Here is a 23,241-nt window from a genome sequence, read left to right as displayed (position 1 = left end):
CCGAGTTCCCTAGTGTGATTTTCCACAGCAACTCCTATAGTTTTTGTATCAGATATATGATTTGTTTTTAGTTTTATCATCCCTACCTTTATCAAGAACCTTTTCTGTGTCAGGCACTTTGTTAAGCACTTTACAGGAATTATTTTATTTAATACTCAGAGCAACCCTGTGAGGTTGGAACTGTTTTCATCCCATATTTTAGAGGAGGGAAACTAAGATTCAAAGAGGGTAAGCAGTTTGCTCTAGGTCACACAGCTAGCACGTGTCTGTATTGGGACTCCAACCCAAGAAGTCTGACTGCAGAGCTCTTACTCTAAAGTGGCACGAGGTGGAGGGAGACCAGACTTGCTGCTTATTTTTAAAAGCTGCTTTTCCCCTAAGCTGTTCACCTGCTCTTCGAATGAGAAGAGCCAATTTACGGGCAGCTCAGTCTATGCCAGGGACCCTTCTGCCCCTAGGTTCTGGGGCCTGTCTCTTCTGAGTGGCCCTTTGGCATTTGACGTCTGTGGTAGGGGACTGTGGGAGCTGCACTGACTTTACCTTGAAGAGGCTGAGCTGGCCTCCTTCTCCCCCTCCAGAAGCAAGTTGATGAATGATCTCTGTTGCTGGATACCCTGTGCAGTCTGCCTCCGGGGAATTCCACTCATGCCTGCCTCGGCCCGGGAAAGCCAGGTTTCTTCTTGTTGGAGGTGGGACTGGGGCTGGATGTGGGACGGGCCGGAAAGGCCTGGGCTGCTGCTCTGTGCGTGCTGAGTCCTGTGTCCCTGCTCTGGGGAGTGTGGAGCCCTGGTCCCTCTCTTCCCCATCCGCCCCAGACCCCAGGCCTGGCGCCTTTAAGGGTGTGTGCTTCTGTTTATGGGCAGGTCCCACCCTGGCGTTTGTGCCTTGGGGGTCATTATCCTTCCAGGTGGTGTACGGAAGCTTCCCTGCTGTCACCTCTAGTAGGTTTCCTGAGTGTGTTTGGCTTGGGCCAGCCCTGGGCAGTGCCCTGATCCACTTCCTGACCTTTTGATTTCCTAGAACTTGGAGTTCTCTCTTTGCAAATGGCGCTTTTCTGGGTGTTGTAGTTTTGCTCTGTGCTAGAGCTCCCTGATGTGCTTCTGCGGTATCTGGGGGCCACCAAAGTCTGTGTGAGCAAAGCAGGCTCTTTCCCTCCCCTCTGTCTCCCTTCTCTTCCTATCTGGTGATCCCAACCCCACCGCCCATCCCCCACTCTCTAGTTCCTACTTCGCTTGTTGCTCTAGGAGCAGTTCAGGTATCCTAGAAACAAGAAGAGAAACAAAGCTCAGAAAATTCTCCCAGAGGCCTAGAGGCAAATATCAAACCAAAACAAAGTTTTCTGAAAGGAAATGAAACAGCTCTGGGAGGGTGGGGTGGAGAAGGATGTGTGTCAGAAAAAGGTGGGTTGAAGTCTCTGGGTAGAGACCCCTCGGTTTTAGCACCTCGTGCATTTCTTCTCCAGAGCTCTCCCTTTGCTGTTGTTTTCCCACAGGAAGCCCACCCTCACCTGTCACATTTTAAGCCTCCTGCCCTAGGAGGCCAAGCTGGTCCCCAGATAGCTTTGAGGCACTCAGTTTAGTTGAACACCCATAATTGACTTGGGCCCCTTCCCTGGCTGGCTCGGTAGAGGGTTCAGGGCCTTTAGAGCCCCGCACAGCCCCTGTTGCCACTGTGGAGTCAGTGAGTTTGGAGAATGGGTTTCTCTTGACCCCTGATGCCAGGGTGCAGGGCCTGGCCTGAGTGCAGACCCCTGTGCAGAGCCGCTGCTGGCGTGAGAGGTGCCCTATGCAGCAGCCAAGAGGAGACCTCTTGGTGGTTTAAGCAGGGAGGAGGAGGGGAAGCCAGCCCTCCTGAGAAGGCCCTCCATTTACTCAGCGCATATTGGAACTGATGCTGAGCTCCAGCTCCAAAGCTTTGGATTGCACGTGAAAGCAGAGTCTCCTCCTGGACTGTGTTCTAGGGACATCTGAGCTGAAGGAGCATACAGCTCCCTTCTTCCTCTCTGTGGTAAACACTGTGTGTGGGGTTGCCAGGGAGTGTGTGGAGCTGGTGCCCTGATGGCTGTGAATCACATGCAAGGGTTACTCACAGGCACCAGTCCCCTCAGTGCCTTTTCTCCTGGTTTCCCTACAGAGCTCACACCTAAAACTGGGGCCCTGTAGTTCTTCCCAAAACAGCTTGTTCATCGATATAGTCATTCATTTGTTCGGCAGATACGTGTTGAAAATATACTTTGGACCAGGCACTGTTCCAGCCGCAGAATATATATATACAGCAGTGAATAAGACAGTGTCATTGCCCCTGTGGGGTTTAAGGAGGGGCAGGCAGACAGTAAGCATGTGAACAAATAAATGAGCAAGGTAATATCAGAGAGTGGTAAGTGTTCTGAAGAAATAAACCGGGGTGATGGAAAAGGAGAGTAAGTGAATACCTGGGAGTGGGGTGGGGTGGGGCTACTTGGAGACTGGCTGGTCAGGGCTCAGTGGGAGGTAACATTTGAGCTGGTGTCTGAGTGACAAAGAGGAACCTATGTGTGAAGATCTGTACTTCCAGGTGGAGGAGACCTCAACTACAGAGGTCCCAAAGAAAGGAGGAATCAATTCACTTGTTTGAGTAGCTAAACAGCAGCCATGGTGGCTAGACCATAGTGAGTGAGAGGAAGGGGGCTCAGACACTGCTTTTGGACCTGGCTTGTGAGTCTTGCAGCTCACAGACATCCACCTGTTGTCCCAGAAGGGAATATGTTTAGAGTCCTCTGGACAGAGAGAGGTGTACTGGTAGCTCTACACCAGTGACCACATTATTCACTGGGTTATTACTGCCAAGTCTTTTCTCATGACTTTGATGGGGGGGAGGGGTGTGTGTGTCTCATAGAGCATCCCAGAAACAGAGATGCCAGTGGGTCTCATGGGCTGGCCTAAGAGGGTTACTTATTTGGAAGGCATTGGGTTCCATGTGGGTCCTGAAGAGGACCACAACCAAGGATGCCCTAGGAAACGTCCTAGACTCATTATCTCTTAGGATAATTAAAGCTATAAGATTTCCCCTTTGGGAGTGAATCGGGAGGGACAGTTTGTAATTCCAACCTGGAGGAGGACCCTAATGAGTCACTAGTATCCTGCAAGTCCTATATGGATACCGTAGTTGGGGTTCCTGTTGCAACTGCTGAACCCCTGGTTAACCCTTTCCTTGTTATTGGTGCCCCAGAGAACCCTTCAAGAAGATGGCTAGGAGCACCCTGCTGGTTACTTTGCATATTATTTTTTTCAGTTCTCACAAGAATTCTGAGACTTAGATACTATTTATTATTCCTGCTTTATAGATGAGGAAACTGAGGTTCAGAGAAGTTAAGGAATATGCCCAAGATCACACAGTGTGTTAGCAGACAGGTCTGCCTGACCCCAGTTTTCTTATTCTTTCTATCATCACAGTGCCCTCGAGCATCAGTGAGTCCTAGAAGTCTAAGGTTGGACAGAACTGTGGACCTGCCGTGGGGCCTGCTACTCAGGAGTTTCCTTGGGAGTTAGGGCTTTGAGATCTGGTAGCTAATGACTTAAAGATTTATTCACAAATATTTATTGAGTGCCAATTTTCTAGGCCTTTGCGATGTAACAGTAAACAAAATAAACAAACACTACTGTCACAGAGCTGGCAGTCTTAGTGATGAATATAGATCGTCTTCCCTCCCCAAAAGTAAATTATATGGAATATTATAAATTGATGTGTGCTTTGGAAAAAGTATAAGCAAGAAGCAGTGAAAGGGGATAGGGAATGTGGGGGTGTGGGGTTATAATGTTAAGTAGGGGTACAGGGTAATGTATGAGCAAGGCTTGAAGGACCTTTAGTGTGCCTCTGTGAGTCACCTTCTGACTTTTCTTGGTCTGAAAGAGGAAATTCTAAGGTGTAGGGTCCCTGCTCAGACCTTCTGTGTCCTGCTCCCTGTGTGTGTTTCTGCATTCTTTGCTCATCCCAGGGTTCATTTGTTTCTGCCTTCTGGAGGATGGAGAGTCATAGGAGGTGGATCCTGTGGGAATGCTGGGCTCTTGGTGATGGCAGCAGGCCTGGACCTGTCCAGGGACGGGGGCTATCGAGGGCTTGGCCTTTCCTGGTTCAGAGAAGTTCCTGGGCAGTGGGCCCAGCACCTGGTACGGTTGCTCCACCACATGACTCCCGGGCTGAGGCCCCGAGGGATTGAGGCCTCACTGCTTCCCTATGAGAGTGAGCAGACTCCCTGTGCCTGTACCCTAGGGTTCTGAATTACGGGACTCGGCCGGTTGGGCCAGCCCAGCCCTATCATATGGAGGATTGCAGCCAGTACTGCTGCAAGGGCACGTGCCAGTGACTGCCTGCTGTGCTGGCCAGGGTCAAGGGATGTGGAGACCAAGGACCAAAGATTGGTGCAAACTGCACCCCACCCTTCCCTCCCTAGCAGACTGAGAAACTTGCTCAAAGGTCAGAGAAGACTGAGGAGGCTCCCACATCAGTGCTTTTTTTTTTTTTTTTTTTTTGCGGTACGTGGGCCTCTCACTGTTGTGGCCTCTCCCGTTGCGGAGCACAGGCTCCGGACGCGCAGGCTCAACGGCCATGGCTCACGGGCCCAGCTGCTCCGCGGCATGTGGGATCTTCCCAGACCAGGGCACGAACCCGTGTCCCCTGCATTGGCAGGCGGACTCTCAACCACTGCGCCACCAGGGAAGCCCCACATCAGTGTTTTTGAGGTCTCTTCTCTTGGGAGGACCTCAGCAAGCTGGGCACAGGGGGACCTTGGAGGTCTTTGCCAAGTTCTGCCTTCACCATCTGCGTTATTATCCTCACAAGTGGAGCTGTGACCGAGGGTTGGTCTCTTTTTTCCTCGTTCTCTGTGTTGGAAGGTTTCCAAATTTGAATAATTAGAAGTAAAAATTTCAGCTTGCCCTACCTGTGTGTGTTTCCCTCCTCTGCTGAACTCTCCCATGACACACATGAGAATTTCCAGGCTACACTGGGGGGTGGGGGTTGGGAGGTGTTAGAGAAGGGAGAGGTTGCCTCATAGCTAGTCATCCTCTGTCTGCATTGTCTTTTTACACACACGTGCTGCTCTCCCTCCTTCTTCTGCCATGGAGTCCAACCTAGGGGAGACAGGAAACAGAGGATGCTATGGCCCAGCAAGACTCAGAATTTATGTGCGGTGGCTTGGGGAGTGTTCTCAGCTGCCCTTGAAAGGCCACCATGCTGCTTCGGGTTTAAACGAACCCTCATCACCTACTTTTTCTGGATTTGGAATGTGGCTGTCAGAATCTGCATCAGTTCATTTCAAGTCAGATCAGCTCTGAGCTGAACCCCTCTGCTGTGGTTTATCTGGAGCTGATCCGAAAGCTAGGTAACCCAGCACCATTCAGACTGGAGGCCACCACCAGAGAGGATGAGCCTGCAGAGGACCGCCTTAGCCGGGCGGCACAGATAGCAAGAAAACGTCAGCTCTCCCGAAAACTTGGTGGGCTTTGTGTGATGGTGGCAGGCCTGGGGGTTATCATTTTTCACACACTGAATAAAATATTAAAATCTAAATATCTAGATCTATGAACTTTGAACTATAACTGCTATAATTTTCATGTGCCCTGTTATGACTTCCAAAGATTCTGTAGCCAGAATCCTTTTTCCCTCCAAGCGCCCCAGTCTTCTCTGCCTCTTCTCAGAGGCTCCTGCCCTGGTGCTCTGTGCGTTAGGTCAGTGTGCTTTCTGTGTTTGTCTCTCCTTTTCAGCTTCAGTTTTCTCTCCTTTCTCCCACTCACTCCACTCTGCTTTTCTGAGAGCACAGCTTCTGGAATCCTGACTCTCTTTTGCTTTAGCTGAGAGGCCTTGAATAAGACCTCTGAACTCGTTTCTCCACATTGAAGTGGGGCTGATTGTACCAGCAGTCACAAGCTTGTGGTAAGGATTAGCTAAGACCAGACCTCTAAGGTGCTTAGTAGAGTGCCTGCTACACAGAAAGTGCTGGATAAGTGGTAACTCTTATTATTGGGCCCACTGTGTGAAGAGCAGTAGACCGGTTATAAAAGGAAGTGAAGGCCTTCGTGCTTAGAGTTCGTTGAAACTCTCGCGTGGTGCTTTTTAACTTAGCCAGGAGGTGTCACTTCCATTCTCTTTCTGTGCTTCTGTGCTGCTGTCCTAGTCACTTGAGGTAGTTTCTCCCTCAGCATTTCCCCCATCCCTTCCTTGCTACCTTCCAAGCTTATCATCTCCTAAGTGGATGAAGATGTAGATATTTTCTTTCCCCAGGCTTATTAACCCAGCTCTCCTTCCTTGGCTGCCTTCCCAGAACTTTAAAGGAAGCCTCCTTTAGAGTTTTTACCATTACTCAGATCCTAACAGGACTCACCTCCGTTTTTCTGAAGGAAAAACCTGACACAGTCCCTGAGCACCTTGTTCCTCACTGCCAGGAGTCCCTTTCGGCTTCCTGTCCATGCTCCAGGGGGAGTAATAGTAAGATTTGCCGTTTGTTTGGCTCCCACTCTGTGTCCAAAAAAAATTATTTGATCTTCACAGAAGTCCTGAGAGCTTGATCCTAGTGGCTCCTTTTTAACAGATAATGAAATAGGCTTGTGACTTACCCAGGGTCACAAAGTTGTACATGGCAGAACAAGGACTCAAACCCTGGTCTCTGACTCAAAAGCTCACAGTGTCCCCACTGTCCCACACTGCCTCTGAGGATTTGGAGATCCTCGGTGCCACCTTCCATAGAAGACAGGTGGGGTATGCAGTAGGGAGGAGAGCTGGGCCTACGGATACCCAAGTAGACCAAGCTAGTGGACCAAGGGAGGCATTCATCCATTCAGTAAACGGTTCTTGAACAACTGTGATGGGCCAGACTCTGCTAGGCACAGGAGACAAAACAGTGAGCAAAACCAGGCACAGTTCCCACCCTCATGGAAGACACAGTCTGGTGGGGGAGGCAGTCAACAATAAATATCCTACTGTATAGCGCAGGGAACTATATTCAACATCCTGTGATAAACCATAGTGGAAAAGAATATGAAAGAGAATGTATATATATGTATGATGAGTCATTTTACTGTACAACAGAAATTAAACACAACACTGTAAATCAAGTACACTTCAATAAAATACATTTTAAAATTAAAAAATTGTAAAATTGCAGTTGTGATAAATGCCACAAAAGATTGATAGAACTGTGTTGTGAGAGCATATACTGAGGCCATCTGACCTGAGATCTGAAAGAGAACTATGTGTTAACTAGTTGGAAAAGGGAGAGAAGAGTGCTCTAGACAAGGGAAGACGCTCTAGCAGAGGTCTGGAGTCAGAGGAGCATAGCAAGCTAAAGGGAGTGAAAGGATGTGGTTGGAGCATGGTGCAGGGTGAGGCTGGAGGGTGGGCAGGGGCCACACGACCCAGGGCCTTCATGGTACTTAAGGGGTTGGGTCTTAGAAGCTCCCCAGGGATGTTCAGCAAGGGGTGACACAGATCAGAGTTGCGCGTGTTTGATGTAAAGAGGCCTGGACGCTGGAAGAGCTACGAGTCCTGGCTCTGCTCTTTATAGGAGCCTAGGTTTCCTCACCTCAAAATTTTGGAGGGTTGGACCAGGTGATCTTTAAAGTCACCTAGCATAGTGCGTTTAATTCCTTCCATCCTTCCTTCCGACTCTAAGGTTTTATGAATCTTACCCGTTTTGGAGGAAGTAGGCCCCCTGTATCCTGGACTGCCCCTCACAGAAGCTGGACAAGTGTGCTTGTGTGTGTGTGTTTTGGGATGGGGGAGGGAGATTGATGGGGCACAGAGTTTCCAAAGCCATCTGATCTGGCTCATATTTTTAAAAACCCTCCTGACGTGGCATTCTAGAAGGGAAGTGGGAGACTGGAAGTTGGTATAAAGAGAGAAGGAGAAAGGAAACAAAGATTAGGAGAAGGAGAGAGAAGAAGAAAGAAAACAGTGAGGAGGGATTTGGGGGAGGGGACTAGAGGAAAAGATGATGTGACTCAGGGATTCCAAGGCTGTCCATCAGCCTGGCAGTTCTGGGCAGAGCTGGTGTCCCTCCGAGATCCCAGAGTCCCCAGTGATTACCTGTGGCGTTTGCATATGGAAGTGGTTTATTGAGCCTGAGATGCTGAGCCCTCACTAGCGGCTTGCACCTGCCTTCGTTTCAGGTTTCTGGCAAGCGGTGGGTTTCAGATGTGGGGTCTGCAGTGCCTTCCCACTAAACCAGGCTGAGTCTGGAGGACGTAGCCCTCTCACCCTTCTCTCCCCATCCCCTTACCTGGTGTAGCAGGCTCCACGTTTGCTCCTGTCAGCTAGTTACAGTTCTGATGAAGCATGAGGCAGAAGGGCTGTGGGCCCCTGGGCATGCTGATAGCCAGGGAGCCTGAGGGAGAACACTGCTGTCCGTAGCTTCCCGCTTCTTGCCCCCAAGTCCTACCACCTGGCCTCCCCTCTGGAGCTGCCTCTGGAAAGTCAGTCTGAGCCTGATCCCATCCAGACTCGCCTTCTGGCTGCAGAGGGTGCTCCCAGCCTTCTCCCATTGTCTTCTGGCAGTCTGGAGGGTCCGTCTCAGGTTCCTCGGGGCCAGGGATTCTTGGGGCTGGGCTTCCCCAGGCCCTCTCAGGCTCTCTCTGCCCCTCCTGCTAGTCGTACCGAGCCTCCTAGCGGTTCTGGTCCCCTGCCTCCCGCCCGCTCCATCACCTGACGCGTAGAGGGTGTGTGTGGGGGCTGGGGTGGGGGGGGTTGGCTCCTGCCAAGTACACAGGTGGGCACACACGTGAGAGGCCTCACTCCTTGGAGCTCAAATACTTGACACACGTGTGGCTCCATGTCGCACTGGCTGTATGTATACCTGTGGCCTGCTTTGCCCAAATCACGTGAGTTCTTCCCTCCTGCCCCCCTTCCTGGGCTGTGCAAGGATTGTGGGAAGGCCTGGGTCCCTGCTGCCCTTTGCGGCAGAGATGGCGCTGGTGCTTAGGGACCTGGTGGGGCTAGGCTTGCAGAGAGTCCTTTCACCCTCATGAGGCTGCAGAGATGGGCCCTTATGGGTGGGAAAGGAAGTGGGAAGAGCAAATTGTCAGAAGAAAGCGGTCAGTTGCCCTCAGTGGCAAGTGGAGCCCCCTTGAGCTGGCTCGCCCCAGCTCCCTGGCCTGGGGGCCTGGAGCTCCTGGGGGAGCTGTGGTTTGGTGCTGAAGTCACTTGTCTCACTCATCTCCCCAGGTGTGTGGTCGTGCTGTTCAATCCCCGGAAACACAAACAGCACCACATCCTCAACAGTTCCAGGTAAATGGGTCTGGGCCCTCAGGGGGCATCTCCTGGGGTCTGTGAGAAGGGCACTGTCTAGGTCTCTGTGGCTCTGGGGACTGAGACTGGGCCCCAGGGCCAGCTAGGGAAATGTCACACGTGCCGTTGATGTCTGCCGGTCTTGCCTTTTGAGGGAACTGTGAGGGAGCCGGGCTTGGGCAGGGCTGCCAGTGCCTCTTTGAGCCTGCCTCATTTCTTGCAGGAAGACCATCACTGCCCTTGCCTTCTCCCCTGATGGCAAGTACTTGGTCACTGGAGAGGTGAGTGTGGAAGGGGGGCCGCAGTACTCTGAAGAGGGTGGGTGGCCTGGCCTCAGCAGAGAGCTACAGTCCTGGGCCTGGTTAGGGCTGCTGCCGCTCTGGCTTCCTGAACGGATGCCAAATCCCGGTTTTGGCTGCACCTTAAACCAATGGTGCTGAAGCCTTAGTGGACATCAGAATCAGCTGGAGGGCTTGTTAAAGTGCACATTGCTGGGCCTGCTCCCAGAGTTTCTGGTTCTATAGGTTTGGGAGGGGGGACCCCAAAATTTGCATTTCTAGCAAGTTCCCAGATCATGCTGATTCTGCTGGTTTGGGAAGCACACTTTGAAAACCACTGCCGTAAGATATTCCTTGTGCCTGGGGGCCCCCTGCTGGGCGCATGAGGGACACCTCTCCCTTCTCAGTCTCTTACAGGGAGGCATAGGCGTGGGTGGTGGTGGTTCTCAACCCTGGGTGCCCATCAGGATCCCTCTAGGAGCTTTGAACAAACACAGAGGCGCAGACCCTCACCCGGAGATACTGAACCAAATCTGGGGTTGTTTTCTCTCAGATAATCGTTGTTGTCCTGAGATATTTATCATGTTTCCTCTACACCTTTGCCCTGTGTAGCACTCTGCTTTGGGCCGGGGGCTCATTAGAGAGACTGTGCCCAGTAGCTGGAGAGGTAGGCCCCACCCTGAAAGGCTAGGGGAGGCTGTGTGCCTCTGGCCCTCACTTCCAGTTCTTGCCTCCCTGCAGAGTGGGCACATGCCTGCCGTGCGGGTTTGGGATGTGGCCGAGCATAGCCAGGTGGCGGAGCTGCAGGAGCATAAGTATGGCGTGGCTTGTGTGGCCTTCTCCCCTAGTGCCAAGTACATTGTCTCTGTGGGCTACCAACATGACATGATCGTCAACGTCTGGGCCTGGAAGGTGAGTGGGCCGGGTGGGCCGGCCTCGCAGCCTCATGGGGGTCCAAGGGCCAGTTGGGGACCTGAACCCCTTCATTCCACCCTGCTGATCTCAGTTTTATTCTAGAAGATGACCTGAAGCAGAAAAAAGCAACTGTGTAGCCAAGCGTGTTGGTAGAAAGAGGCTAGCTTTGTGCCTCCGAGGACCTCCAGAGGCAATGAATCTCTTCAACTCCTCTGGAAAAGGATTCTCCTTCCTCCCCTCTTTTTCTGACCAGTAAATCCTGGAAAGAAACATTTTTTAAAGTACAAATCCTATCTAACCCTCCTACATCCTCTGAGCCTCTTTCATCTTAGCTCCAAGAGGCAGAACTTCGATTCTTCCTTTGGCTTTCCTTCCAGAAAAACATTGTGGTGGCCTCCAATAAGGTGTCCAGTCGGGTCACTGCGGTGTCCTTCTCTGAAGATTGTAGCTACTTTGTCACTGCTGGCAACCGGCACATCAAATTCTGGTACCTTGATGACAGTAAGACCTCAAAGGTGAGGTGCTCAGACTGGAAGTAGCCCCCAGGGCCAGGGTCTACTCAGCCCACCCCAGGACACTGCTCCCCTTGGGCCCCTCTGCTTTCTCAACAGCCATCCAGAAGTTCTGGATGAGCCAGATGCTGTCTGGGCCGAGGGGTAGTCTCAGAGGGCAAGGGAGCCTTGCTACGCCTCCTCCCTCCCTCTCCCCAGGGCTTGGTTTCCAGGGCGCCCCGGGGCGATGGGTGGGCGACAGTGTCGCATCTCCACAGGTGAATGCCACCGTGCCCCTGCTGGGCCGCTCCGGGCTGCTGGGGGAGCTGCGGAACAACCTGTTCACCGACGTGGCCTGTGGCCGAGGCAGGAAGGCGGACAGCACCTTCTGCATCACGTCTTCAGGGCTGCTGTGCGAGTTCAGTGATCGGAGGCTCTTGGATAAGTGGGTGGAGCTGAGAGTAAGTACCTCTGTCCCAGTGGGTGGGGTGGGTGGGGCTGCCCGCGTCTCAGCTCAGGGGAGGACTGTCCGTACAGGGGCTGGGCCCTGCATGGAAGAGGGGACCCCAGGAGGAAGAGGCTTGAGGGAGCCAGAGCTTGGCCCAGTTCCAGCCCAAGCAGATCTGTGTAACTGCCTCCTCCCTGCTCTTTCTGTCTTTCTTTCCCTGCTTTCCTCTTCTGCTCAGAACACAGACAGCTTCACAGTAAGTGGTGCTAGACTCTCCTCTCTTTCTCATGCTGTTCCTTTCTCTTTGCTGGGCTTTTCCTATTTTGTCCTCTTTGCCAAAACCTCTAGTGCCTTAGAAGGCTCTCGGACTCCCATCCCCCATGTGCACGTGGCTGTGAGCCCTCTGCCGCCAGCTGCTGGAGGGCGGGGCGTCTCTAGATAACAGCTGAGGGGCTCGGGCCAGAGCAGCTGGGCTGCTTTCCCCTCGGCCCCTGCCTTGGCCGGTGTCTCCTCTTGGCAGGTGACTGTTGAGGAGGGGTTGAGTGGGTGGCCATGCTGACTTGAGCCCCTCTGCCTGCAGACCACCGTGGCCCACTGCATCTCTGTGAGCCAGGACTACATCTTCTGTGGCTGCGCTGATGGCACCGTGCGCCTCTTCAACCCCTCTAACCTGCACTTCCTCAGCACCCTGCCCCGGCCCCATGCCCTGGGGACAGACATTGCCAGTGTCACAGAGGCCAGGTGAGCTGTGTGGGCCCCCTGCCTCCATTTCAGAGCCTTACTCCGCACCCAGCCTTCCTTGCCTGTGCTTCAGAGAATAAGATGAAGGGTGTATCGATACCCCCAAAGATTACAGGAACATCTCTGCACACACACAAATGTGGCTTTATTGGTACACGGCGCACTGTGGGGGACCATGGAGTGTCTCAGTATGTAGGCGTTAGGAGGGGCCTAGTGTCAGATTTGGGCTTGTGTTAGATGATTTTCGGATTGGTTCCAGGGACTGAAGTTTTGCTCTGGTTGGGTGCTGAGAGGAAGTGGGGTCAGTTCTACAATTGGACATTTAATTTTATTTGAAAGGTGGAAGGAAAGGTATGGAGCTAAAGCTGTAATTGGTAAAGAAGTTGCAGTCAGTCCTGAAAGATGGAAAACGGTGATGTTTGGTCATTTTTGTGGTTTGTACAGTGATCTTGTTTTTATCTGTCTCAGACACCGCTACATAGTGGTCTTGGTTTTGTTTCACTCCGTCATGACCACAGAGTTACCTTGTCTCGCGTTGGTGTTCTGTGACCTCGTTTGTGTTCATCAGGAGAGCGCCATGGCCCAGCAGCTAGTGCTGGGTCAGCTCCGAGCTGGCAGCTGTCAGAGGCAGCCTTTTCCTCCCAAGCAGCCGCTTCCAAACCTGCGGGTCTGGAGACGGCTCCCGTGCTCTGCTCCTTCCTTTGTGGGTGGGCTTCTGTTTTCATTCCCCTCAATCCCTCATTTCGTCAGCTCCTCACTCACCAGTTTGCTCTGTCCTCTTCCCTACAGTCGCCTCTTCTCTGGAGTGGCGAATGCCAGGTATCCAGACACCATTGCCTTGACCTTTGATCCCACTAATCAGTGGCTGTCTTGTGTATACAACGACCACAGCATTTACGTTTGGGACGTGAGGGACCCCAAGAAAGTGGGCAAGGTGTACTCGGCTCTGTATCATTCCTCCTGCGTCTGGAGTGTGGAGGTAGGTGGGCTGACTCGAGACTGACCTGGTTTGCCGGGACACCATTGTGAGGACAGAAAGTGGGGATCCCCAGGTAGAACGTTATGTTCCCGCTGCCTCCTCACTTCTCCAGCAACATCCCTGTGTGTCCACATACCTTCAGATGGGTGCTGAGGGTTGAGCTTGAATTTTCGTACTTACATGTCTCAGGCTTCTTCCAATGTGTCCCCGTCCATCCTTAGCTTTGCCTTGTCCTGGGCTGGGTGATCTTGGATGAGTTGCTGAACTTGACCGAGCCTCATTTCCTCCGTGGTGAAATGATGTACCTGATTCATCTAATTGTTTTAAGCATTAAGTGAAATAATGTGAGTGGGAAACATAGAAGAGTTCCTGGTACATGGGAGATGCTTGGTTGATGTACTTTCCCGCAGTGATCTGAAGAGTATCTAATAGTTACGGCTTGCTTACTTACCATAGGACAGACAGTGGGCTAAGCCTTGGCCAACATCAGCTCTTAATGTCATTCCCTTCCATCTCCGTGGGCAGGCGAGGGACTGCTCCCTAATTGGAGCTCTGACTTTGTTCCCTCTGCCCCTTCAGGTCTACCCCGAAGTGAAGGACAGTAACCAGGCCTGCCTGCCCCCCAGTTCCTTTATCACCTGTTCCTCTGACAACACTATCCGCCTGTGGAACACAGAGAGCTCTGGGGTGCATGGCTCCACCCTGCACCGAAACATCCTCAGCAATGTGAGCCACGGGGCCCCCACTCCATGCCTAGCACCCACGTCCCTTCGCCTTCACACCGCCTTCTCGGGAACTGGGTCCCCAGACCCTGATCTTCCGGCTCTTCTTTGGCCGGCCCCTGCGAGCCAAGGCTTTGTCTTGTCCAGCATTCCTCTCCCCTTGCTTCTGTACTGGGTCAGGCCTGCCTTATCCACTTCTCCTGACCTGCTCCACTAGGACCTCATTAAGATCATCTATGTGGATGGGAACACTCAGGCCCTGCTGGACACTGAGCTGCCCGGGGGAGACAAAGCTGATGGGTCCCTGATGGATCCCCGAGTGGGCATTCGCTCTGTGTGTATCAGCCCCAACGGACAGCATCTCGCTTCAGGGGACCGTGTGGGCACACTCAGGTAATGCCAGGTCTGGAATGGGTACTGCCTGCCTCTCATGGTCTGGGCTGGGGGAGTTAGTCCCCAGGGATAGAGCTTTTGAAAAGTTTGGCTCTAAAAGATTGGGGAAAAGATATTCATATACAAGGGAAGGATAATTATAGTGAAGAAGCCCAGCAGAAACCATCCTAATCAAGTAATCAGGCTTAACACCCTCGTATCAACATCACAAAGTCCATAATGGTGCACTAAGGACATAGCATTTTTTTCTGTGGTATTCTTGCCAAAAATGCAGAAAACTCAGTCCTGTCATGAGAAAATGACAGACCAACTCAAATTGAGGTACGTATGACAGAGCATCAGTACTCTTCCAAAGTGTCAAGGTTATGAAAGGTAAGCAAAGACTGAAGAACTGTTACAGACAGGAGACTGAAGAGAAGTAACAACTCGGTGCAGTTTGGGCTCTGGGTGGGATCCTGGATCCAGAAAAAGGATGTGGCGAAACTGGTGAAATTCAGATAAAGCCTTTACGTTCATAGTATTATACCAACGTAAGTTTCCTGGTTCTGGCACCGGACTGTTGTTACGTAAGGCGTTAACGTTAGGGAAAGCTGGGTAAGGGAAATATGGAAACCCTCTGTACTCATTGCAACTTTTCTCTAACCTGAAAGTTCAAAAATAAAAAATAAGCTTTCAAAAAGGTCAGGGGAGAGGACGTAGCAGAGGAAGCAGAGTGAGTCTCTCCTCCTGCAGCCTGGCAATGACCCCCTCCCTCCTCTCCTCATCTTTGCAGGGTGCATGAACTACAGTCCCTAAATGAGATGCTGAAGGTGGAGGCCCATGATTCAGAAATTCTGTGCCTGGAGTACTCTAAGCCAGACACAGGTAAAGTGGATGCCTGGTACCCAGCCCAGAATGGCACAGGGCTCCTCCAATCCTGCCAGTGCCACTTACATCTATCCTGGCTGTTGGATGTGGGACTGAAAATCCTTTGACTCATTTGGTGTCATTGCAGGTTTAGAGGAGGACAGCTCTATCCCTTCTCTGTGGTTCTCTTGGCTTAGGGATATGGGGCTCAGTTCCTTTTTTGCTGGACCCAGATAGGGGCCTGCTCTGGGCACTCGTGGGCTGATGGAGTTCTTCCAATCCCAGGTCTGAAGCTCCTAGCATCAGCAAGCCGGGACCGGCTGATCCATGTGTTGGATGCCGGACGGGAGTACAGCCTACAGCAGACGTTGGACGAGCACTCATCCTCCATCACAGCTGTCAAGTTTGCAGGTAGGGGGCAGGGCAATTGGTTTGCAGGTAGGGGGCAGGGCAATTGAGATACATTCTTCCGCCTACTACCAATATCTCCCCTGCCCCCCCCCCCACTGCCACCTGCGTCCTGCCTCTGTGAGAAGGGTATGCCCGTCACAGTGGCATGTGGGACAGCAGCTGGCCGGCCCGGGGCTGGATGGGAAGACAGGTGGAATATAGACTCTTAGTCCAGGGGACCCTGAGCAACCAGGTTGGCTGAGAATGGGGGGAAAGGAAGGCCTAGGTTTGGAGGGAAGCACCCTGATTTAATTGGTTGTCTCAGCCTTATAGAGTAGCTCCATAGAGGGAACGTGGGGAGGGAAGCAGAGGGAAGGCTGGCCTGCTTGTGGTGAGAGCGGTGGGAATAGCTAGGCCCCCTTCCTCCATAGCCAGCGATGGGCAAGTCCGCATGATAAGCTGTGGGGCAGACAAGAGCATCTACTTCCGCACTGCACAGAAGGTGAGGTTACTGGGTGTCCCTGAATGGGGCAATGGGTTTGTGGGTGGGGCGTGGGTTCGCTACGATTCCCCTACCTGAGGTTACGAGAGGTGAAGGGCGGCAAAAGCAAGGCTCTCTGGGTCTGGTGAGGCATTTGGGCGTGGGGTCTGCCCTCATGCTCCACCCCTGCAGTCTGGAGATGGAGTACAGTTTACACGGACACACCACGTGGTACGGAAGACGACCCTCTATGACATGGATGTGGAGCCCAGCTGGAAGTACACAGCCATCGGCTGCCAGGATCGAAATATTCGGTGGGCATCCCTTTCTCAGACCATCTGACCACATTCCTTCATGCCCGAGGGGGTCAGCTCTAGGCAGCTCAGCCCTGTGTCTATCTTTTTGTCCAGGACTTTGTGCCCCCTTGAGCCTACAGAATGAGCACTTTGCCTCACCCAAGAGGTGGTAGCCCCTTTGGTGTTGGGGAGTGGCTTCCAGAGAGAACAGAGCTGCGGGTGAACGCTGGCTTTGCTGCCACCCAAGTGACCGTGACCTCCTCCTCATGTGAATGAGTGTGTTTCTCCACAGGATCTTTAACATCAGCAGCGGGAAGCAGAAGAAGCTGTTTAAAGGGTCGCAGGGTGAGGATGGCACTCTGATTAAGGTAAGGGCCCAGTAGGATGGGCGTTGGGCTGGAGAACGGGAGAACGGGGTGCTGGGTGCAGAGGGACTGGCGCTTCCTGTCCTCGTCCAGCTGTATGTCCCACTCCTCAGGTGCAGACAGACCCCTCAGGGATCTACATTGCTACCAGCTGTTCTGACAAGAACCTTTCCATTTTTGACTTCTCCTCAGGCGAGTGTGTGGCTACCATGTTTGGCCACTCAGGTGAGTGTAGCCCTGATACTCTCCCCCTGGAACTTACCTCTTTCTTCCTTTAGTTTCCTGGGTCCCAGCAGAACTGTCTGTCCCTCCCCTCTAGCTAACTCCCTGTGTGTTGGGACAGACACTTGGCTGGGACTTCAGGGGGGCTCATAGGCCGTATTCTTTGTTCTTCACAGAGATTGTCACTGGCATGAAATTTAGTAACGACTGCAAACATCTCATCTCTGTGTCAGGGGACAGGTAAGCAGAAGCCAGCTTCCCTGAGACATAGATTCTTCCTCTGTGCCACAAACACACCCTGTCCCTCCCCTCTCTTCGACTCAGTGATGTCTTGGGAAGTAGGGCCGAACAGGGATATTGGCTGGGCCTCACCTGGCACTGGAGGGTGGCTCTGGTCTCCTTGCCAGCCTGTGGAGAAAGGGGTACTAGCGGTGTCACCACCCACAGAGACCTACCTACCTACCCCTCCCTCACCCACCTCTGTGGCCCTCCCCCAGCTGCATATTTGTGTGGCGCCTGAGCTCTGAGATGACCATCGGCATGAGGCAGCGTCTGGCCGAGCTGCGGCAGCACCAGCGGGGGGGCAAGCAGCAAGGACCGTCCTCTCCCCAAAGGGCTGCTGGGCCCAACCGGTGAGAACAGAGTGTGGGGGATGGACAAGCGGTGGGTGGGCATCCAGACTGCTCGCTGTGGTGGCACGGCTCCTCCTCCTTGCTCTGGACCCGCCATTCAGAAACTCTGTATCTCCCAATACCTGTTTCTCACACGAACGCCCAAGATGTTGGCCTCTTCCCCTATTGAGTCTCCCCTCCCCCGACCTTCCTTGTCTTGGACTCAGGCACGAGGCCCCATCGATGCTATCTCCTGGACTAGCTCTCTCATCAGACAGTGACAAGGAGGGAGAAGACGAGGGCACTGAAGAAGAAGAACTTCCAGCTCTGCCCGTCCTTGCCAAGGGTACCAAGAAAGAGCCAGGTCTGTGGAAGTCTGATGTGGGCCAGACAGGCGCCAGTTGGTGCAGTAGCTAGATGTGCCCTTTCGGGGGCTGCGGGGGTGAGAGCAGTGTGAGCTGAGGAAACTGGAGCATTGTCATAGCCTCATAGGGCGTGGGCTGCTGTGGGACCAGCGCTGCACGGTGGGTGGGCGCGAAACTCTCTCTGACTGCCGGTCTCTGTCTAGCCTCGGTGCCCAGCGCGGCCCTGCCCCGAAGCCTGTCCCACTGGGAGATGAGTCGGGTGAGTCACCGTCATTAAAATGTCCTTGCAAGGTTACCAGAAGTGAAGGACGGTGAAAGCAGGGCTCTCTGCACCTGGGGAGGCATTTGGGCATGGGGTCTGCCCACGTGCTCCACCCCTTGTGTCCAAGGAAGGGGAGCTCGAGCCTCTGGGCTGGTTCCAGGTGAGGGGTGACGAAGTCCAGGTATTTCCTCCCTGTGGCCTGCAAGGATTAGTCACCACTAGGGGAAGTACTCCGCTTGTTCAGCCTCCTGGGGGCCTGGGAGTAAACAAAGAACATGTTGAGGTAGGGAGTAGAAAAGGGGTCTAAGCCGAATGGTTACAAGGAAATTGCAAGAAAGTCAAAGGGCCAAAGAACTGAAATCTGGAGAAACTGTAGTTCTAAAGACCCAGGTGAAGAGAGAAGCTCAGAACTTCCAGAAGAGTTAGAGGGAAAAGGCCTTAAGGGGACCAGTAGCTGAGTGGCAACTTCAGGGTGGCCGGGAGGAGGATGAAGGCTTGCAGAGGCTGCCCAGCCTTCCGTTGTCCTGCGTCAGGGTTTCAAGCTCCAGCACCTTTCATTGTCAGCAGCAGTTTCATGGGATGATGGTGGTGTGGTGTCTGGTGCCTTCTGACCAGGCCATGTGTCTCAGGTTTGTCCTTGGTGCTGTGAATGGACTTGGGGCTGTCCTCAGAGTGGGGGCCTCTTAGAGACTCCCAGCTCTGAGGTGTCCATGACACCGGTGAGGACGAAGACCAGAAGGTCCTCTAGGACAGGACAGAGAGTGAAGCTGAGAGCCTGAACTCTGGAGCCAGACTACCTGAGCTGTAACCTGCAGGCAGACTGTCTGTGGGACTTGGACAAGTTACTTAAGGCCTCTGTGCTTCAGTTTTCCCATTTGTACATGTGAGGCGAATGGTAGTACCTCCTTCATAAGGTGGTTGTGAGGATTAAATGAACTAATACGTGTAAAGTGCCTGGCACACAGTAGGTGACCTGTGAGTGTTTGCTAAGACTGTTGTGTGATTGTTACTGTTATTCCTCTCCTACCCCCTCCCCACACCAGGCACAGGAGACAGAGGAGTTCCTGGATCCAGCTCCTGCAGCCAACCAAGGACCCAGAAGAAGGGGGCGCTGGGCTCAGCCAGGCGTGGAGCTGAGTGTTCGCTCCATGCTGGACCTGCGGCAGCTGGAGGCGCTGGCCCCAACTCCTCGGGGCCCTGGCCAGGACTCTCTGGCTGTGAGCGCTTCAGGTCCTGGGAAGCATGGTCGGCAGGCCCCTGAGACCTCACATGCTAGCCAGGTGAGCCCGCTTTCTCCCAGCGAACTAGAGATCTCCAAGCAGCTTTAGCCAGCCTTGTGCCAGCAGCTGGGGCCTGAGCATTGGTCCAGCTGTGCTTGCTCTGCCTCTGTGGGACATGGATAACCTGAGCTGCAAAGTCAGGTGGGGCTGGCTAGGCTGTGCGGTACGGTGCTTGGGGTGCAGAAGCAAAGGGTAGCCTTTGTCCTGGGCTGGGTTCCTTGGAGGGCTCATGATATGAAGTGGTGGCTGGAGGTTGGCAGCCCAGAGTGCTAATGTAATTCTTCCAGAAGCTCAAGAACACTAGTTGGAACCCAGCCTGGCTTTTCGGTGTCTGTCCTCAGAGTCGGAGCTTCCCCCGGAATTGGTGCCCACTGGATCCTTGCCCACCTCCGCCTCCTCTCCCAGACCCTCACTCACGTCAGCAACCCCAGTGATGTTTCCAGAATGTGTGTTTCCCTTTGTGTGTTTCCAGAATGAAAAGCGCCCCCGGCCTCAGGCTTCCCAACCCTGTTCCTGCCCCCACATTATCCGATTGTTGTCCCAAGATGAAGGGGTCTTTGCCCAAGAACTGGAGCCTGCACCCATCGAAGACGGTATTGTCTACCCGGAGCCGAGCGACAGCCCCACCCTGGATACCAGGCAAGGGTCCTGCAGACTTCTGGGGCCATGCACCACCCGCCTCTTCTTCCCTTCCCTCCAAGGGTTCTGTATTTGGGTGGGGGGCTGGCCCCAGGCACTCAGGGCTTGCCCACCACTGCCTCATCCCCAGTCCTGCTCACGGGTGGGGCAGAAGGAAGGCAGGGGTCCAGTGGGGCTGCTGCTCACCATTGCTCACTGCCTCCTTTTTCCCCTCTTGGCCTTTCTGGCAGTGAGTTCCAGGTGCAGGCACCAGCCCGAGGGACCCTGGGAAGAGTGTACGCCGGCAGCAGGGGCTCAGAGAAGCACAGCCCTGACAGTGCCTGCTCCGTGGACTTCAGCAGCAGTCGCCTTTCCAGCCCTGAGCATCCCAATGAAGGTGGGGCTGCAGCCCTGAGGGAGGGCCGGGACCACGCGGGTCAGTGGACTGAGGTGGGAGTGGAGGCTCTGGCGGCAGAGGGTTGCAGCGTGATGCTTCTCTCCCCCTCCCCCACAACCAGACTCCGAGAGCACAGAGCCCCTGAGTGTGGATGGCATTTCCTCAGACCTTGAAGAGCCAGCCGAGGGTGATGAGGAAGAGGAGGAAGAGGAGGGAGGCACTGGCCCCTACGGGGTGCAGGAAGGCAGCCCCCATACCCCGGACCAGGAGCAGTTTCTAAAACAGCACTTTGAGACTCTGGCCAATGGGGCTGCTCCAGGTGTGGTCACATTGGTCACCGCAATCTACCCTTCTTTCCCCTTGCCCCGCTGAGGGTCCAAGGGCAGGCCATGCCCGGGGACTGCTTTCTAGGGGAGACAGAGTCTGGGCAAGAGCTTGCTTCAGTCCCTGATTTCTGTCACCCTGGCAGGGGGCCCAGTCCGGGTACCGGAGCGGACAGAGTCTCGGAGCATCTCCTCACGATTCCTGTTGCAAGTGCAGAGCCCCGCACTCAGGTACTGTCCCCACAGCGGCTCACTTTCCTACAAGGAGCTCTAGCTCTCCTAACCTCGCAGTGCTCCCAATAGGGTCAGCCCTGCGCCTGGGGCAGCCTGCAGCCCTCTTCTCTCCAAGGCTCTGTCTTCCATGCCCAGCAGCATTGTGCACTCCAAGTTTTGGGACAGCTGTCCTGGCTGGCTTTGTGCCCACCCTTCTCTCCTAGTGCCTCGTTAGTGCTGTGAGAGCTTCTCCCCGTCTTGGCAGGGAGAAGCCCTGAGCCTCCTCTGGGCCTTCTTCCACATTTCCTCCCTAGGGAACCATCCCCATCTTCCTCAAGCCTGGCAATGACATCGAGGCCAGCCCAGGTGCCGCAGGCTTCTGGCGAGCAGCTGAGAGGCAGTGGTGCCAATCCTCCAGGAGCACCCCCGGAGGCGGGACCTTCCCTCGGGAACCCTGGCCCCCAGCAGGCAGCCCCTGTGCTGTTGCCACGACGCCGTCTCAACCGGGACAGTAGCTGGGCCCCCAAGAGAGTGGCCACAGCCAGCGCCTCAGGTGGACTCCAGAAAGCCCAGTCGGTGCAGAGTCTGGTGCCACAGGGTGAGGAGCCTGGGGGGCTCAGCTCTAGGTGTGGGGAGCGTGGAGCCCATGGGCATGCTAGAGGAAGGTGGCCTCACGTGGCCCTGATGTGTCACTGTGCTTGCCAGTGGGAGCCCCTTAGTGGGTACGTGCAGGGCACAGCAGCTCCTGGAGAGTTGAGCCTTAGCACCCGGGACGCCGTCCTCACCACCTGACCTGTGTATGTCTCTGTCTCCCCTGCAGATGAGGCCCCTCCACCAGGCCCGTTGCTCTTACAGGAGATGGAGGCCCAGGGGCGCCTGTGCTCCCTGCCCCAAGCTGACAGCCGTCTGTCTCAGCCCCACTCCTACCGGAACCCCACCACCAGTTCCATGGCCAAGATATCCCGCAGCATCTCTGTTGGGGAGAACCTGGGCCTGGCTGCCGAACCTCAAGCTCCTGCCCCCATCCGAGTCTCACCACTCAGCAAGCTGGCCCTGCCCAGCCGGGCTCACCTGGTCCTGGATATCCCAAAGCCACTGCCTGATCGCCCTACCCTGGCCACATTCTCACCTGCTACCAAGGGCCAGGCCCCTGGTGAGGCAGAACAGCCTGGCCCCCCAGCAGGCCTAGCGAAGGCTCACAGTACATCTGAGAGACGGGCCTGTTTGGGGGAGGGTGCCACTCCCAAGCCTAGGACCGAGGGCCAGGCTCAGCCTGGGCCCAAGAGTCCCCGTGCCCAGCAGCTGCCGGTCAGCATCCTCCTCCGAGGCCCTGAGAGCCTGCAGTCCCCACCCCCTGAGAAGACTCCCAGCCCTGTGGAACGCACCAGGCCGGGGGCAGCCCAGAGCCGGGACTCAGGTGTGCACAGCTCCCAGCTCTCATCTCCTGCCCCGTCCTCTCTCTCCCGTGTCTGTTGGCCAGTCTCTGGCTCAATCCCATTTCTGTGCATCCAGCCTCTGGTGTATTTCATCCTGTCTGCTCCTGTTTCGGTCCATTAAGTCACACCCCTGATGGTGAGACACCCCTGCCGACCTTCATGATCTCCCTGTGACCCACTTGCCCCTTCAGTGCCTTCCTGCCCCTGGGACTGGAGCTGGAGCTGGCCCTTTCCTCTGGACCTTGTTTCCTGGGTGGTGTTGGGAGTGTGTCAGGAAGGAAGGAGGCAAGAGGAAGGGACTGAGAGCGTGCGATGCTGGGTGGGGTGGGGGTAGGCCTCTCTTCCTCTGAGTGACCCCTGGGTGGGGAGGCCTGAAGGAGCAGCTTTGCTGGGTCTTACTCAGCTGTCTGTCCCTCCCAGAACCAGCCGTGAGCCTGGAGCAGTGCGAACAGCTTGTGGCAGAGCTCCAGGGCAGTGTGCGTCAGGCCGTGCAGCTCTACCACTTGGTACGTGTTGGGTACCCCCCGGCGGGAAGACAGAGCAGGTCAGGAGTGCTAGCTGAGTATCTGGAACATAATGATAAGGCTCTTCCACCGACGGGTGGGTGGAGCAACTAGGAACATTCTGAGTAGGTGAGTGGGTTAGAAGCCAGGCCAGGCCTCGTGAACTGAGCACGTATGGGTCATTTCTGGCTAACAGCTGGAGACGTCCTCAGACAGGAGGGTGAGGTGTAGAGAGCCCACATGTCTTAGTTTGCTTAGGACCATGCAGCTTATGCCTGTTGTCCAAGTATAATTATTAATAGTACCCCTTTTCATATTCAAAACTGACTTGGCCACCCTAAACATAGGGGACAGTCCAGCAGGGGCCAAGATTTGAAAGAGGAGTTGCTAACAAGATGTAGATGGTGCCAG

General features: G+C 54.4%; 1 protein-coding gene across 1 annotated transcript in view; it reads left to right on the top strand.

Annotated features, from left to right (window-relative positions):
- MAPKBP1 (mitogen-activated protein kinase binding protein 1) overlaps nt 1-23,241 on the top strand; it is a 52,244-nt gene that overhangs the window by 26,390 nt on the left and 2,613 nt on the right. The window contains exons 4-30 of the mRNA XM_029238769.1: nt 9,193-9,255; nt 9,479-9,536; nt 10,275-10,445; nt 10,826-10,963; nt 11,218-11,400; nt 11,968-12,128; nt 12,918-13,107; nt 13,687-13,833; nt 14,047-14,222; nt 14,995-15,086; nt 15,354-15,479; nt 15,890-15,960; nt 16,132-16,253; nt 16,528-16,603; nt 16,714-16,825; nt 16,999-17,062; nt 17,320-17,454; nt 17,661-17,797; nt 18,002-18,057; nt 19,104-19,340; nt 19,813-19,979; nt 20,210-20,355; nt 20,477-20,674; nt 20,825-20,909; nt 21,206-21,489; nt 21,712-22,308; nt 22,748-22,833. Of these exons, the coding sequence (XP_029094602.1) occupies nt 9,193-9,255; nt 9,479-9,536; nt 10,275-10,445; nt 10,826-10,963; nt 11,218-11,400; nt 11,968-12,128; nt 12,918-13,107; nt 13,687-13,833; nt 14,047-14,222; nt 14,995-15,086; nt 15,354-15,479; nt 15,890-15,960; nt 16,132-16,253; nt 16,528-16,603; nt 16,714-16,825; nt 16,999-17,062; nt 17,320-17,454; nt 17,661-17,797; nt 18,002-18,057; nt 19,104-19,340; nt 19,813-19,979; nt 20,210-20,355; nt 20,477-20,674; nt 20,825-20,909; nt 21,206-21,489; nt 21,712-22,308; nt 22,748-22,833 (4,078 nt within the window). The remainder of the gene's footprint in view (nt 1-9,192; nt 9,256-9,478; nt 9,537-10,274; nt 10,446-10,825; nt 10,964-11,217; nt 11,401-11,967; nt 12,129-12,917; nt 13,108-13,686; nt 13,834-14,046; nt 14,223-14,994; nt 15,087-15,353; nt 15,480-15,889; nt 15,961-16,131; nt 16,254-16,527; nt 16,604-16,713; nt 16,826-16,998; nt 17,063-17,319; nt 17,455-17,660; nt 17,798-18,001; nt 18,058-19,103; nt 19,341-19,812; nt 19,980-20,209; nt 20,356-20,476; nt 20,675-20,824; nt 20,910-21,205; nt 21,490-21,711; nt 22,309-22,747; nt 22,834-23,241) is intronic.

The sequence above is a fragment of the Monodon monoceros genome, unplaced genomic scaffold, assembly GCF_005190385.1.
Source record: "Monodon monoceros isolate NGI ecotype Baffin Bay Population unplaced genomic scaffold, NGI_Narwhal_1 Super_Scaffold_21, whole genome shotgun sequence".
In the NCBI taxonomy this organism is placed as follows: domain Eukaryota; kingdom Metazoa; phylum Chordata; class Mammalia; order Artiodactyla; family Monodontidae; genus Monodon; species Monodon monoceros.
Note: the sequence above shows the minus strand (reverse complement) of the source record. Positions and strands in the feature narration are given on the sequence as shown.